The 14589-nt window shown below is 52.7% G+C and overlaps 1 protein-coding gene across 1 annotated transcript in view; it reads left to right on the forward strand.

Annotated features, from left to right (window-relative positions):
* The window catches only part of MN1 (MN1 proto-oncogene, transcriptional regulator), a 46018-nt gene extending 34428 nt beyond the window's left edge, over window positions 1–11590 (forward strand). The window contains exon 2 of the mRNA XM_059040210.2: window positions 8551–11590. Within this exon, the coding sequence (XP_058896193.1) occupies window positions 8551–8732 (182 nt within the window). The 3' untranslated portion in view covers window positions 8733–11590. The remainder of the gene's footprint in view (window positions 1–8550) is intronic.
* Window positions 11591–14589: the final 2999 nt, after the last annotated feature.

Genomic DNA, 14589 nt, shown 5'->3' on the forward strand with positions numbered 1-14589 from the left:
ACAGCCCTGAGAATAATACTGTCTCCAGCCCTATTTCATGGGTGAGAAAACTGAGGCTGGAAGGAGTTAACATCCCCAAAGCCAATCCTGAAGCCTGGTGCTCTGGACGCGCGCTGCAGAGCTCCCCCTGCACAGGCACCCTTGATGCACCCCTGTGGACACTGTCAGAAGGAAGGTGCAGGCTGAGGGGTCGGCTCACGGCCCCCAGCCTGTCACGTCTCGGCAGCAGGCAGGCGGGGAGTGGCCCGGGGGGTGCACAGGGCTGCATCTGTCACAGGTCATTGGCCACGTGGCCGTAGGCTCCAGGAGAAGGAGCCTGATGGAGGCACTCAGGCCAGGGAGAGGGACCAGCCCCGTCCATCCTTGGGCTCTGGTCCTCAAACACCACCCCAGTGCCTCCTCCTTTGGGGCTGGGGAGGATCCCTGGAATTCAGCCCCCCGCCCCAGTCCCGGTCCAGCCCCCAGCTCTCAGCAGCTTGGTCCCAGTGATGCCCTTGCTGCTTCGCCTCAGTGGAGCCCTCAGCCAGTTCTCAATCTAAATGACAGCTGCCCTCAGCCAAGTCAACTCCAATTAATTTCCGAAGGCTTTCAGGGGCCTGGCTGAGCCTCTCCCCAGGCTGAGCTACCCCAGCAGCTGGAGCGAGGCCCCTTCCTCACCCTCATGGGGCCTCCCGATTGTTGGTGGGGGCCCTACCAGCCCCTCAGGAGCCCCCATGTGTGCCACGTGCTGCCCCCCATCTGATGGGGCCAAAGTGGAAATGCTCGGGCAGCGTCCATGGAGAAAGCACTGAATGGGGCCTCGGGTTTTGTCCTTGGCTGCTGTGTCACCCGGGGTCCTTCTCATCCCATCTGTGTGCTTTAGGGCCCTTTCCCCAAAAGCAGGAGTGTTGATCCAGAGAGAGAGGGTGGGAGGGAGGGAGGGGGAGGGGGAGGAAGAGAGAAAAAGATAAAGAGGGAGGGAGAGAACAAGAGAAAGAGAGATTGAGCGAGAAGGAGAGGGGGTGGGAACGAGAGAGGAGGAGGAAGTGGGTGTACCTGCCATTTGGCTGCGACATTTTACTTTTTCCTGTGACTTTGGCATCAGACAGACCTGGGAGTTACCCTGGCTCTGCCACAGGCCGGCTGTGTGACTGTGAGCCAGTGACGTCCCCTCTCTGAACCTCGGTTTCCTTCCCTGTAAAATGCCCTCTCTCCCTGGGTGTTGGGTTGGTCCAATGAGATCGGCCCCATAGGGAGCCTGAGGTCAGTGTATCTTACTGTCCCTTGTTTTGGGAGGGCACCTGCCTTAGCCTCCTGCCTTCTTTGAATGTAAAATCTGATCACCCCAAAGGGATAGAAAGATTCAGGGGGCTTGTACATCTACTCACCACCACTCCTTTCTAAGAGGACCAGATAGGCCTGGAGATGGGCAGTGACTTACCCAAGGTCACACAGCAAGCAGGTAGAGAGCTGGGATGAGAATGTGAGTCTTCATTCACAGATTTCACAAATCCTATCAGATGCCTACTGCATGCCAGGGACAGAGAGACCTCGGGGAGCCCCATGGACGTGTCTGCTCTCAGGGTCTCCATCCAGGCCAGGCTTGTCTGATCTTTACTGGTGGGAATGTTATTCCCCTTCTACAGGTGGGGAAACGGAGGCTCAGCAAGCTGAGCTTACCCAAGGTCATGGAGCTGGTGAAGGGCAGGGTTGAGACTCAGAGGGAGGAGGTAGGATTTGAGTCCAGGTTTCTGAACGTCCCAAAGCTGCCAGGTGTAGGGAAGGAGAGGGGTGGGAATTTGGTGTGCCGTCTTCCTGCACGGCTGGTGGCATTATAGACCATCTTTGTGCCACCCGACATCTGGCTTAGAGTTGCTGTTCCTGGCCCTGAGGCTAGAGTCGGTGAGTCCCCCAGACCCCGTCTAGCTCTTTGAAGGAGGGGACACGACCCAGGGACTGAACGTGGACGGGCAGCCAAGGTGGGGTCCTCCTTGGGGTTGTGAGACCCTTCAGAAGGATTCCAGTTGGGGTATGGGGACCAGTTCCACTAGGGTTGGGTCCCCCCACATCCCCAGGGGCGGGTTCTTGAAGATGGGCCTCTGTGTTGCCTTAAAAAAGCCTTGGACTTTGTTAACCACCGACAAGACTCTCTACTCCTGCTCTGATTGCTTGTGGCCTTTACCTGATAGAACCTGATGGAACTCGGTGAGGACCCGGGTGCTGACCTTATCCTATTTCGTAGAGAAAGAAGCTGAGTCTCAAGGAGGAAAAGCGACTTGCCCAAAGTCGCGCTGCTGGGAAAAGTGCCAGGGACCGAGTTACAGGCTTTGGTCATCTGACTCCAAAGTCTCCCCATGATGTTTTCCATCTTTGGTGGCCTGTTGCTAAGGGGCTTGGAACTCAGGATTCCCCCTCTTCCCCGGGGAGATGTGTCAGCACTTCCCTGTAGCCAGTGAGGCAGCCGCTGCTGGCATCATTACTATTATGGTGGCTGATGGTGGGGTGCCATTTGCAAGCGGGGGGTGTTGGAGCAACATCACCATGAGGCTGACAGCCAGGTAGATGGTAGGAGTCAGCAGAGGTGAGGAGTGTGTTCTAGGTGGAAGACACATCAGGAGCAGAGGGGTGGAGGTGGGAAGGATCAGGACCTCTCCTAGAGACGGTATAGCTGAGCGGTGAGGCTGGAGGCCCAAGATGGAAGCAGGCCAGGTCGTGGGAAGCTGGAGACTTTATCTTGGGGGCACTGGGGAGCCATGGAAGTTTTAAGCAGGAGAGGAACCTGCTCTGGTTGGTGCTTCAGAGTTTCTCACCCGGCTCACAGGGGAAGATGGGCGTGTGGGTCAGCGTAGAAGCAGAGGGAGCAGCAAGGTTGTTGCTGCAGGCAGGAGTGGGGACCTGGGCCAGGGTAGGGGCAACGGGGCAGGAGAGCAGTGGATGAATTTGGGAGGCAGGCCCTTCCCTCCCTGGTGCTTGACCCTAGGCTTGGGGGAGAGTGATGCCCAGAGCTAGCCTGGCTGTGATGGCCTGGCCTTTCTTGGAGATGGGGACTAGGAGCTTCTGGGGGGACACAGATGTGTCTGGGGTTCCCTAAGGGTCTTCCGGGCTGCTGCAGGACAGAGGTGCCAAGAACAGGTGGCTCAGCCCTGTGGCTTCCAGGCCGGCCGGCCTGCCTCTGCTTCCGGGCCCAGTGGCCCAGCCGCCAGCTGAGTGGCAGCTGTCACAGACACCAGCGTCTTCCCCCCCACACCCCCTGCCAGGTCCAAATAAAGGAAAACCCAAAATACATTTCCCTTTGTCGGAATCTGGCGAGGGTGAGCCTGTGAGAGTCATTCGCTATTGTGTTCTGGGGCCCACACTGCTCCTTACATAAGCTTCGGGTTAAAAATACACACGGAATTCTAATTCGCCTCTCTGCCTGGGATCGCACCCCGGGGGGGGCCCCCCAGCCTCGGAGGGCAGGGGGTGGAGCAGGCGCCTGGCACCCAAGGAAACGAAGAAACTGCCCCACGCACGAGGCAGGTGCGCAGCAGTATTAGCTCTGCTTGCCTCCAAAGCCCTGGGCTGTTAAAGTACAGTAACTATAATAATCCTAAGAGCACCTAACCTCTTCTTCAGGCTCATCATGTGCTGAAGTTTTCACCCGTGTGATCTCACTTCATCGTCCTCCAAGCCTGTGAAGTAGGTTCCCATTTTACAGCCCAGGTTAACACCTTGCTTAGGTTATACCCTGGGTTAGCACCCAGGGAGCCCCTGACCTGGGTGCAACTTGGAGCCCACATTTGACCCCCTTGGTCTGGCCTTCCCTCTGGGAAGAGGGACAGGAGGTGGCCCAGCAGGAGTCCCCGTTCAGAGGGTTTGAAGACAGAGTGGTTTCTGGGCGTACCACCAAGGCAGCACTTCAGCTACTCGGGGTGGGGGGGGGGGCGGCAGCTACCCCCACCCCGTCCCCCCCTGGAGCTGAGGATGCCTGAGCAAGTGGCCCACCCAAACTGGAACCCATTCCCAGGGATACTGAGTGCAGAGCAAGGCAGTGACAAGGCCTGTTTTGCTGACTTAAAAAAAAAAACTCAGCCCCCTCCATGGGTGGCACCTCCCGAAGTGAAATTAACAATGAGATGTCCCCAGGTAAAGACTTGCACATCTTTTCCCTTCTCCCGTTACCTCAGCCGTGGCCAGCCAAAGGGTCACTCAGCTGTCCCAGTTAGCACTCCAGCCAGCTGTCCCAGCCCCGCTGGTCCCTGCAGGCTAGTCGACAACCACACAAAGCAGTCCTCCTGGTGCTGGTGGGAGTGCACTGTGTGCTAAGCACTTTACATGGATCATTTCACTTAATCCTCGTAACTGCCTCCATGACGGCCAGTCCTGTTATTTCCCCCATTTCCTAGGACTGAGGTTCTGAGAGCTGAAGTGATGCACGAAAGTCCGTGCTCCCCAAACGGTAGGCGTGATCATCGTGGAACCCGTAGGAGGAGTGGAATTCCATCCGTTATTCACGTGGTCACTTTTTGGGCACTGGCTCAAGGTTCTTTCCTTTCCTCTGTGGAATTTACTATCCCCTTTGTGGATAGGGAAGCACTGAAGACAAAATCTGTTGTGGTCTCACGTTGGTGGCAGGGTGAGCCCAAAGCAGCCGGTGCCTGGATAGCATGTTACCAAGCCCGCAGCGTTCAGCGAGGGGGTTCTGGGAAGGGGCTGGATGGATCAGCCAGGGCTTGTGCACGTGGAGAAAGGGCAGGGAGAGACTTTGGGGGGAGGAAGAGCGAGGCATCCCAGCTCCAGGCCCCGCCCCTGTGCGTGGGGACTCAGGTGGTCTGTTCTGGCCAATAGGGGGATGACCTGAAAAACCACGCCATGGTCCTTCCTTGCCGGGCAGGCACGCCATCCTGTCCTGTGAACCGGAAGCCTCTCATCTCAGCTCCTATGCTGCCCGGGGTGAGGCACCTCCTGGTTATACATTTTGAGCCAATGTCACCCCTGCCTCAGGAGCTGACCACCCACAGGCAGGGCGTCATCAGCTCTTTCTCTTGTATGGTCTCCCCCAGCTGCCTTGAGCCAGGCCCATGGGAATCACCATGCCCAAGATACAGATGAGGAAATGGGGGCCAGCTGCCGAGGCTGGGGGACCCGGGATTCCATCTCGGCCTGACCTGTGGGGAATCCTGGGCTAACAGGAGAGGGCCGGTCCCAAAGCTGGTGACCTGGCCTCGGGTGACCCCTGGGCAGCTCCCTGTCCCTTGGGGTCTCAGTCTTCCCATCTGTCAAATAGGGCTGAGCGGCCCTTCACAGTCAATGCACAGGCCCCAGCGGAGCTGAACAGGCCAAATCGGCCCCTCCCCCCCACAGCCACAGTCTGATCGGGGAGGCTGACAGCCAACAGTGGAAAACAGGACAACACCCATCAGGTTCTGCGGTGTCTGCTAGTGCCGGGCGCTGAGTACCTCCAGGGTCTCCCCAGACCTGGGAGCTGGGCGAGGGGGTGGATTTATCTCTGGGTCCTGGTGTGGGGGCCGGCATGCCTGCTGCCCTGAGGACTGGGGATGGAGGGCCTCTCCTGGGCCAGGCCAGGGCAGGCCCTGACTTGAGGCAGCTCCCGTGGGACTGATTTATCGGCAGCCACCCGGCAGCCCAGTGGAGCCGCAGTCCTAGGGTGTGTTGGGTCGCCCCAGCTGTAATGAATCCTGCGGGAGGATGAGTTTGGTCATGCTTGGGTTGTCAAGAACTGAAGAGTCAGATTCTCTCCTCAAAATATTCCCCATGGATACCAGACTCGCTTGTTTGTTCCAGGCAGAGGCTGGGGAATCCTGTGCCCATGCTCTGTGATGTGGGGCAAGGGCCTCACCTTCTCTGAGCCCCAGGTGCCCCCTCTAAAGTGGGGAGAAGGGTCACCCAGCTGCCGGGCTTGCTGGGGGTTGGAATTAGATAATACACGGAAGTGTTCAACTGGGTGCCTGCGATGCCCTCATTAAATCCACCCCAAGTAAGAAGAGCAGCTGTCAGTGGTTTTGGCGCACGGCATGCGTTTGAGTCGTCTGTAACTTGGGAATAAAACATCTTTAGGAAATGTGGCCATTTGGAGCAGTCTGGAACCACTGCTGAGCAAACCCAGCTCCCATGAGAGTCCTAGTCCTCCTGTGTCTACCTTCCTGGTGCTTCAGCCACAGAGCAAGGGAGCCGGGTGTCAGGAGCTCACGTGTGGGTCTTGTCTTTGTTTAGCTGTTGCAAACTTTGGCAAGGGGCCTCAGTTTCCTACCTGTAAAATGGGCACAAGCATTGCTGCATTGGTTCCTTGAAATAATGTGTGTAAAGTGAAATAAGGAACTCCTTTCAGAATTTCTGTCTCTCTCTCTCTCTCTCTCTCTCTCTCTCTCTCTCTCTCTCTTTCTCCCTCTCTCTCTTTTTCTCTGACAGATGCTACTCGTTCCCCCAATCTAGACCTCGCAATGTTCAGAACAAAATTCCTTTTGCAGGTATTAAGCAGCAGGGTGTCACTGGGAGCAAGGCAAGCGTGGGCTCAGGAGCAGAGGTGTGAGGGCTGTGCATCAGCATGGCTGGAATCCAGGGTCCACTGTGGGTGAGGGGACCCTGAGTCTGGTATCTCTAGCTAGCTGGGGTCACAGCATCCCAGCTCCACCTCCTCTAACCAACTTGGGAAACTCAGGCTCAGAACCTCAACTTCCCCGTCCATGAAATGGGTACAAAGACTCCAGTTTTATGGGCAGGAACATGCCCAGCTGGCCAGTCTCAAGGAAGGAACAAGGCTTGGAGGCGTCTAGATGGTTGCAAGGACCCCTCACCTCCTGACTCCCCTCCCCTACCTCAGACATGAATGACAGTCCCAGTAGCCCTGTCTGGGGATGTCTCTGTATGCCAGGACATCTGTTACAAGACCCCAAGGGAGACAGCATCACCCCCACTTTGCCAGTGAATAGAACTGAGGCTCAGAGATGGAAAGTGTTGGATCCCATCCACAGAGTGGTGGGGCTCGGATTCAACCCGCAGTCTGTGACTCTAAGATGACTGTGCTACGATACTGTCTCCCACCTTCACCGTCAGATGCAGGAGGAGGAGGAAGACAGTGCCTTGTTTCCTGCTGGAATCTGCAGGCTTACACCACACCTGGCACACAGTAGGGACTCAGCTTATTAATTGAATGAAGGAAGGAAGAGGCAAAGGAGAGAATCTTCCCTCCCAGCCCCAGCTGCTCCCAAGAATGCAGGTCCCAAAGCTGGGTATCTCTGGGGCTCCAGGGTGGGGACCGCAAACCCAGTTAGTCACGCCTGGCCTTGGTTGCCTGGGCCCATCCCTCTGAGAGGATTTTCTCTGCAGGCCATGGCTCAGCTCTTGGGGGAAGACTCAAGGCAGATCCCAGAGGGCGGGATGGGCGGGGTGACTCCTGCTTGGCACCGGGCCCTGGCTGGGCCTGCACAGTGTGCTGAGGAGGGCGGGCCAGTCGTGGAGTTCAGTATCTGGGTGTGCTCCCTCCACGGGAGCTGGGCCCCCGCCCCCAATTCCAGCTTTTCTCACTTCTGCTGAGTCAGAAGTTCACCATCAGCCCATCTTCAAACCCAGCTCTGTCCCATCCTGGCTGTGTGACCTTGGGCAGGTCACCTTGCCTCTCTGAGAGTCAGGCCCTGAAAAAGGAATAATGAGAATAATCATGATTCAGTAGGCCTCAGAACAGAACTATGGGTCACTGGGCAGCAGTAAATTGGAAGTCCTCTGAAATGACTGCTCCATTCCTTCCCTGCCTCAGGACTCCCAATTCCTTGTTCTCTTCTAATATAATTTGTGCTAAGGTGTGAACGGTTGTCAAATTTCTTTCCTGTCAAGTGAGTCTCATCCAAACATTACTATGGTCTGTGCTGTTTCTGGTGCTGTGTGACTGAATGAGAAAGAAATTGAGGGGATTTTCATTGAGGGTGTAAGAGAGGAATAGATTCCCTCACCCTTATCACCTCAAGTCCTTTCATGCAGCAGCTGGGGAGGGGCAAAGGGCACTGGTGTGGTTGGGGAGTCCACACTCTTAGTCTCTGTGGCTCTGAGCAGTTTGGCACTGTGTAAGGAAGTTACCAGCGCATAGCAGGCCCTTAGCAAATGTCTGTCTGGAGGATGACAAAAGAATGGGCTGTATTCGAGACCTGGACAATCCTCCCCTCCTCTGTTTCACTGCATCTTATGAACTCCTACACATCCTTCAGTGCCCAGTTTGGGTGTGTCTCCTCCAGGAAGCCTTCCCAACTAACTTCAGGTCCAGTTAATCTTTTGGGAACTCTAGTCCATCAGAGATGGGCAAACCCTGAGTTTGTCCGGTTTAACTCTCCTATTTCCCAAGGGGGAGGGGAAAAACAGACCCAACAGGAGGTTTCCCTTAGCTAAGGTCTCAAAGCCCAAGTCAGAGGTGACGGCAGGAGGATTCAAACCAAACGTCTTTAGATCTCCTTAGACCATCTTTAGGCATGAAAAGAGGGCCTGGACATGGCCTCTCTTCTGCTTCTGCCACTTTACCCCCATTAGGGCCTCCTGCAGAGTCAAGCACGCAGCTAACATCCTCTCTTCCTCCTTTCTCTGCAGCCCACGACCTCCCTCCGAACAAGGCCTCGGCAACCCAGCCCGGCAGCCACTTGCAGTGCCTGTCTGTCCACTGCACAGACGACGTGGGCGATGCCAAGGCCCGAGCCTCCGTGCCCACCTGGCGGTCCCTGCACTCCGACATTTCCAACAGATTCGGGACATTCGTGGCCGCCCTAACTTGAATTGACAAGAAATACTCCCTCCCCAACCAGGCCCTTCCCTCCTCCTTTTCTCTCCTCTCCCCCCTCCACCTGACCCCACCCTTACCTGCTCTGTTAATTTGAAAGGGCCACTATTGCTGAGTGGATGATTTTTTTTTTCTAGGTTGGTACCTGCTTAGTGGCATATGGACCGGAAAGGGTTAATTTAAAGGGAAAAAAAAAAAAAACCTCAAAAAATTTTTTTAAAAAAGAAATTTGTCTGCCACGGTATGTTACCAGTGTTAACCCTTCTGCAGTTAGCAAACTTTTGCTGAAGACTTTTTCCTGCTAGATAATTCCCATTTTTCTGTAATCTTGGCATACGTTTTTTAGATGACCTCTTTCCTTGTTTTATTTTCGTGCTGCTGTATGTCCAAGTATTGTTATTTCATAATAAGACAAGAGTTGCTTTCCTTTTTTATTCTCTTTTAGTCTTGTTCCTCCCCACCTCCCTCCCCACTGCCTGTTTTTTTTTTTTTTTTTTTTTTCCTTTTTGCTTTGTTCACTGCTTATTAAAATGGAAATCCTGGAGAATAGTAGTTCTGGAATATTGCCGGGTGAGAGTCAAATTGTCATCACAATATTATATATTGACACCCAACTGTCATCAGTCAGGCTGGAGCCAAACAATTAATGCCCCCCTTAGGTATTCCGCCTGGGATTTTGTTTTGTCTATTCCCTAAGAAAATAGAGATATATATTTTCGTTCCCACAAACACACCCTCAGCCTTCAGCTCCGTTCTCTCTTCTGCTGGAAGCTGCCTTTCACTGCCATGGAGGTGATGACGTATCCAGTCCGCTCTGTGGGAAGGAGTCGGAATGTTCAACAGTGGTGTTTTCTCTCCTTTTCTGGGCCTCTGCACGAACGCCCAGGCTCTGAATTTTCACGCTGTGCCGAGCAGCCCTTGTCCACGTGGGGATGGTGCCTGTCCAGCTTGCAGAGCCTCTAGAGGCTGCAGGCTCCCGGCTCTGCTACGGCCAGGTCAGCTGGGTCTTGGGTGCTGGAGTTGAAGGATCAATTCTTAGCCCTGACCTTTCCTGACATCTCTTCCCAGCCAGGCATTGGGGGACGAAGGAACAAGACTGGGTTATATCTCCCACTTCTCCCGTTCCGTCTCCAACCTGGGCAGCCCCCCATCGCTGGGAAGGACCAGGCTTTCGCCGGCACTTTTCGAGGGGCTTGTTGAGTGAAGGAGCTTCCAGGCTCTGCCTACCAAGCCCCCCTCCTCCAAGCCTGTGTGTATTCTCTGAAGGGGTTTGCAGACTCCTGAGGGCTAGAGGAGGGAGAAAGGGACCTGGAACAAGTGACTTTGATTCTTGGGCCTTTTTTCAAACCCAGGAATCCTCCCTCCCCCTTTTGATTTAATCTCAGCCTGTTGCAAAAGCAGAGCCACGTCCCGTACATCTCCTGAAGGAATAACTTCTTTGAGGAGAGGTGAGGGAGCGGCTGGGCGAGCAGGGCAGCAGAGAGCAGGGCTCCTGGACCCAGCTGAGGCCTGTCACCTGGTCCTCCCAGGGCGGTGGTCAGTGGAGGCCCAGTGTCGGAGGGGTGGGCACCTTTGGGTGCTGTTGATGACTCCCAAGGGCTTGTGTGACTCATGGGGGTGGTGGGAGGCACCCAGATTCCACGGTGGGCCAGACAAGAAGTGACTGATATCACTTCACCCAAATCAGTAACTCTTGTAGTCGATTTCAGTTTCTGTGAACAAGCATCTTGCTAAATGTGCCATTTTGAGCCTTGCGCCCCCTCCATCCTCACCCCCGTCCCATGTCCCCAGAGTTTGCAGACCCGGCTTATTTTAGCAAGTGACCTGAAGGCTTTGGGCTCACTGTACAGCACCCACGTTGTTTATTTCAAAGAACTTTTCAGCAAAGGGAGAAGAGCGTACAGAAAAAAATCTGTCTCTTTCCATTCCCCCCTCCTGTCTTTCCTTGGGCCGTATTTTTTGGCTCGGGCCTGAGTCTGGACGGTCCGAGGTTCTTGCACGGGCAGTCTGACCAGGGTTGACCCCGGCCCCCGCGGAAGGCAGGGAGAAGCAGGTGGTGTGAACTGATCAGTGAGAAGCAAGTGGGAGCTGACTCAGCCCTGGGTTCTGCCACCAAAGGAGAGGAAAGGGGAGGAAAAGCCCCCCGCGCCCCCCGCCACGGGCTGCAGGAGAGCCAGCCATAGTCTGAGCGAAACTCCATGCCCACTCTGATTCCACAACGTACAGCTGTTTGAGAGCGTCATCCTTTTATTTCTTAAACAGGCATGATTTCTCCTTAATTGCTTAAGGCCGGGGAGCCAAGTGTCTTGACTTCTGTCTTTGACTTGCCCTGTGTTGAGTCCATCAGCACATGGCCATCATCTCATGGTCCTAGCAACCTCGGAAACCCCTGAAGTTTTCAACTTTCTCGCTCCCCACGACCCCAGAATTGAACAGCTTTAAAAATAGCCTTAAGCAAAAGGATGTTATTTCATTAAATTTGGTTTGATGGAAAGAATAAAAGCAGATTAAAAACACACCCAACCCACGAGACTCCACAAACACTGGTAATCGGTACTGCATAGCAAAACTCTTTGGGAAAGAATATGAAAACGTTATTGCACATGTAAAATATGAAAACTTAACTCTGCTGTGTGTTAGGCAATCCTGTAATCTTTTTGACTCTTAAAAGAAATTCATTTCTGAAATGCTTGGTTGGAAGACTGTGACAATAGCTCATGAAATTGAGTGTTATTTTTTTCTTTCTTTTTTAAAAAAATATGTAAAGTGCAGTCTTCTGTATTCATGCATATTGTATATACCTGTATATGTTTTCCTGAGCAGCTAAATAACAATAAATATGACGTTAATGGTGACTGTGGTACATTTGTGGGTGGGGCTTGCTTCATTTTTTTCTCCACCCCCTCCCCTTTTTCCATGGGTCTCTTCAAATTCCATGGGGGTCTGGATGCTGTAGTGTGTGTGTGTGTGTGTGCGCACACACGCGTGTGCCTGCGCACATGCACGTGTGTGTTGATGCTGTTCTAAATTGGGTCATCTCAGAATTTCTCTAGTTTGCACTATTGACCTTTGGGCTGCATAATTCTTTGTGGTGGGGGAGGGGCCGCTGCCTTGTGCACTGTAGGATGTTTAGCAGCATTCCTGGTCTCTACCCACTAGATGCCAGTAACATCTCTTCTCCTCCCCCCTCCCTTGTGACAACCCCAAATGTCTCCAAACATTGCCCAATGTCCTGTGCGGGGCATGACCCCTGGGGCTGAGAACCACTGGTGCAGGAGGGAGGGGAGGGGCAAGGGGGGGAAAGCCATCCAGGTGGCCGTGCTGTGTGATGGTTATTCTTTTGGGTCCCGGCGTTCAGATCCCAGTAAGCTTTGTTACCACTTTCAAGTTTCGTAGGTTCTCAGCTCCTGCTTTTCCTCATCTGTGAAATGAGTAACTCATGGAGTCGTTACGGGAGACGGTTTGTGTGGACGCAGCCCGTGGGAGGGCTCCATATGCATAAATTGTTAACGTCACGCCATGATCAGCTCACGGCACAGCTGACAGTGTTTTGGAGGTAGGCTGTTCTGTGTTGGATGCTGCTTCCTCGGCTTACAGTTGTGGGCTATGGGCAAGTGGTTTAACCCATCTCCATTTTCTTGTCTCTACAATGGAGCAAATCACATCTAGCTTGAAGGTTACTATGAGCACTAGCTCGCAGGCCCTGTAAAAGCTCTGGCTGCTCTATGGGCCACTCTTTGGGCACCAGCTTCACTCTGGCAACTGTAGACTCAGACTTGAGGTCATTGCAGAGCCTTAGTCTACAGAGGGGGAACTGCGGTGGGGAGGGGATAAACAAGACAAGTAAATTGACAGGTAACTGTGAGGGGGATATGCCCAATAACCCATGGTGGTACAAGGGATGAATGTCACTCTGAGAGATCCATGAACCCCATGTAGGAGGCATAGGTAAGGCTTCCTCCAGCAGGTCATGCCCAGGTAGGATTTTGAAGGATGAATAGGAGTTCACCTTATTCATCCGAACATACAATGGACCCTAATTTGGCAGAAATTTTGTTGTATTTCTTCCCTTCAGTTTCTAAAGTTTTCTTTTTCTAAAATATTATTTATTTTGGCTTCGCCAGATCTTAGGTGTGGCACATGGGTTCTTAGTTGCACCCTGCAAACTCTTAGATGCAGTGTGTGGGATCTAGTTCCCTGACCAGGGATTGAACCCAAGCCCCCTGCATTGGGATCGCAGAGCCTTAGCCACTGAACCACCAGGGAAGTCCCTAAAGTTTTCTTTATACAGTTGACCCATGAACAATGTGAGTTTGAAGTGTGCGGGTCCACTTATATGCAGATTTTTTTCAATAGTAAACACTACAGTACTACATGATCAGAACTGGTAGAATCCATGGATGCAGAGCACAGATATGGAGGAAACACACGTAAAGAAAACCGACTGTAAATTATATGTGGATTTTAGGCTGAGGGCAGGTCAGCACCCCAAAACCCCCCATTGTTCAAGGGTCAACATTATATGCAACAGCTTATTTGTTAGAATGTAAAGTTTTAAGGACATGGCCTCTATATTCACTGTAATTTGGAGGAGCTTAAAAATCTCTTCAACCAAAGGTTTCCGCTCAAAGTGACAGTGGTATGTGACGGTGTTCAGTACCCAAGGAAGGGAAGAAAAGTGACAGAATGGTGACCACTGGGGGTGGGCATTTGGGAACCTTCAGGTTGGTGTGAAATGAATGGATGAATGGGTGAAGGGATTCATGTCTCAGAGGGTCCGTGAACCAAAATGACCACGGACTGGTGTACTGTTGGCGGGGGGAATCATGTGACATGGATGGGGCTGCAACACTGGGGTGTGTGTTGGCCCTGAGGAGGGCAGGGTGGGACTCCAGCTTCAGGCTGGTGCGTCTTGCAGGTTGGAGGAATAGATGCCTCCTCCACCAAGCGGTGACGATTCCAGAGGGCTGAGGGGCTGTCTCACAGGGGATGATGAAGGAGCAGTCAGGTGGAAGGTGGCCCTCAGCCCTTCCAGAGCCGGGAGGTGGTACAAAAAAGATATCCCATCCCACTTTCTTTTTAAAAAGATTGTAAAAGGATCCCAAGACCAGAGTAAAACATGATTTCCCTAACTGACGAGGGAATTAGTAGGAAGGACCCCACTTGGGGCACCACAATTGCACTGTAAGGGAGATAGAAGGTGTGAGAGATGCCAAGCTTTTGTCACCAGACTGGGCTGACCTGACCCGGAAGTGATTGGGAGCGAATACCCAATTCTGCATTTATAACAAAGTATCATAGATGGGGATAAGACCCTAATATGGCAATTATACTATAGTCTGATGAGGTATCCCAGGAACCTTGGAAAAAAATTTTTGTTGAGATAAAAATTTGCATAACACAAAACTCAGCATTTTAATGATTTTAACCTGTATAATCAGTAGCTTTTAGTATATTCACAGTGTCATACAATCATCATTGCTGTCCAATTCTAGAACATTCTTATCACCCCAAAGAGAAGCCCCATACCCATTTGCAGTCAATCCCAATTACCCTAGGTAGCCCCTGGCAACCACTAATTTACTTTCTGTCTCTATGGCTTTGCCTATTCTGGACATTTCATATAAGTGGAATCATATAATATGTGGCCTTTTCGTCAGACTACTTTTACTTAGCATAATATTTTCAAGGTTCACGGCTTTCTATGGCTAAATAATATTCCATTGTATGACTATACCGCATTTTGTTTATCCATTCACCAGTTGATGGTAATTAGGGTTGTCTTTACTTTTTGGCTATTGTAAGAAGTGCTGCTATGAACGTTCACATACAAATTTTTGTGTGGATGTACT

Source organism: Kogia breviceps, chromosome 15, assembly GCF_026419965.1.
Source record: "Kogia breviceps isolate mKogBre1 chromosome 15, mKogBre1 haplotype 1, whole genome shotgun sequence".
NCBI lineage: Eukaryota > Metazoa > Chordata > Mammalia > Artiodactyla > Physeteridae > Kogia > Kogia breviceps.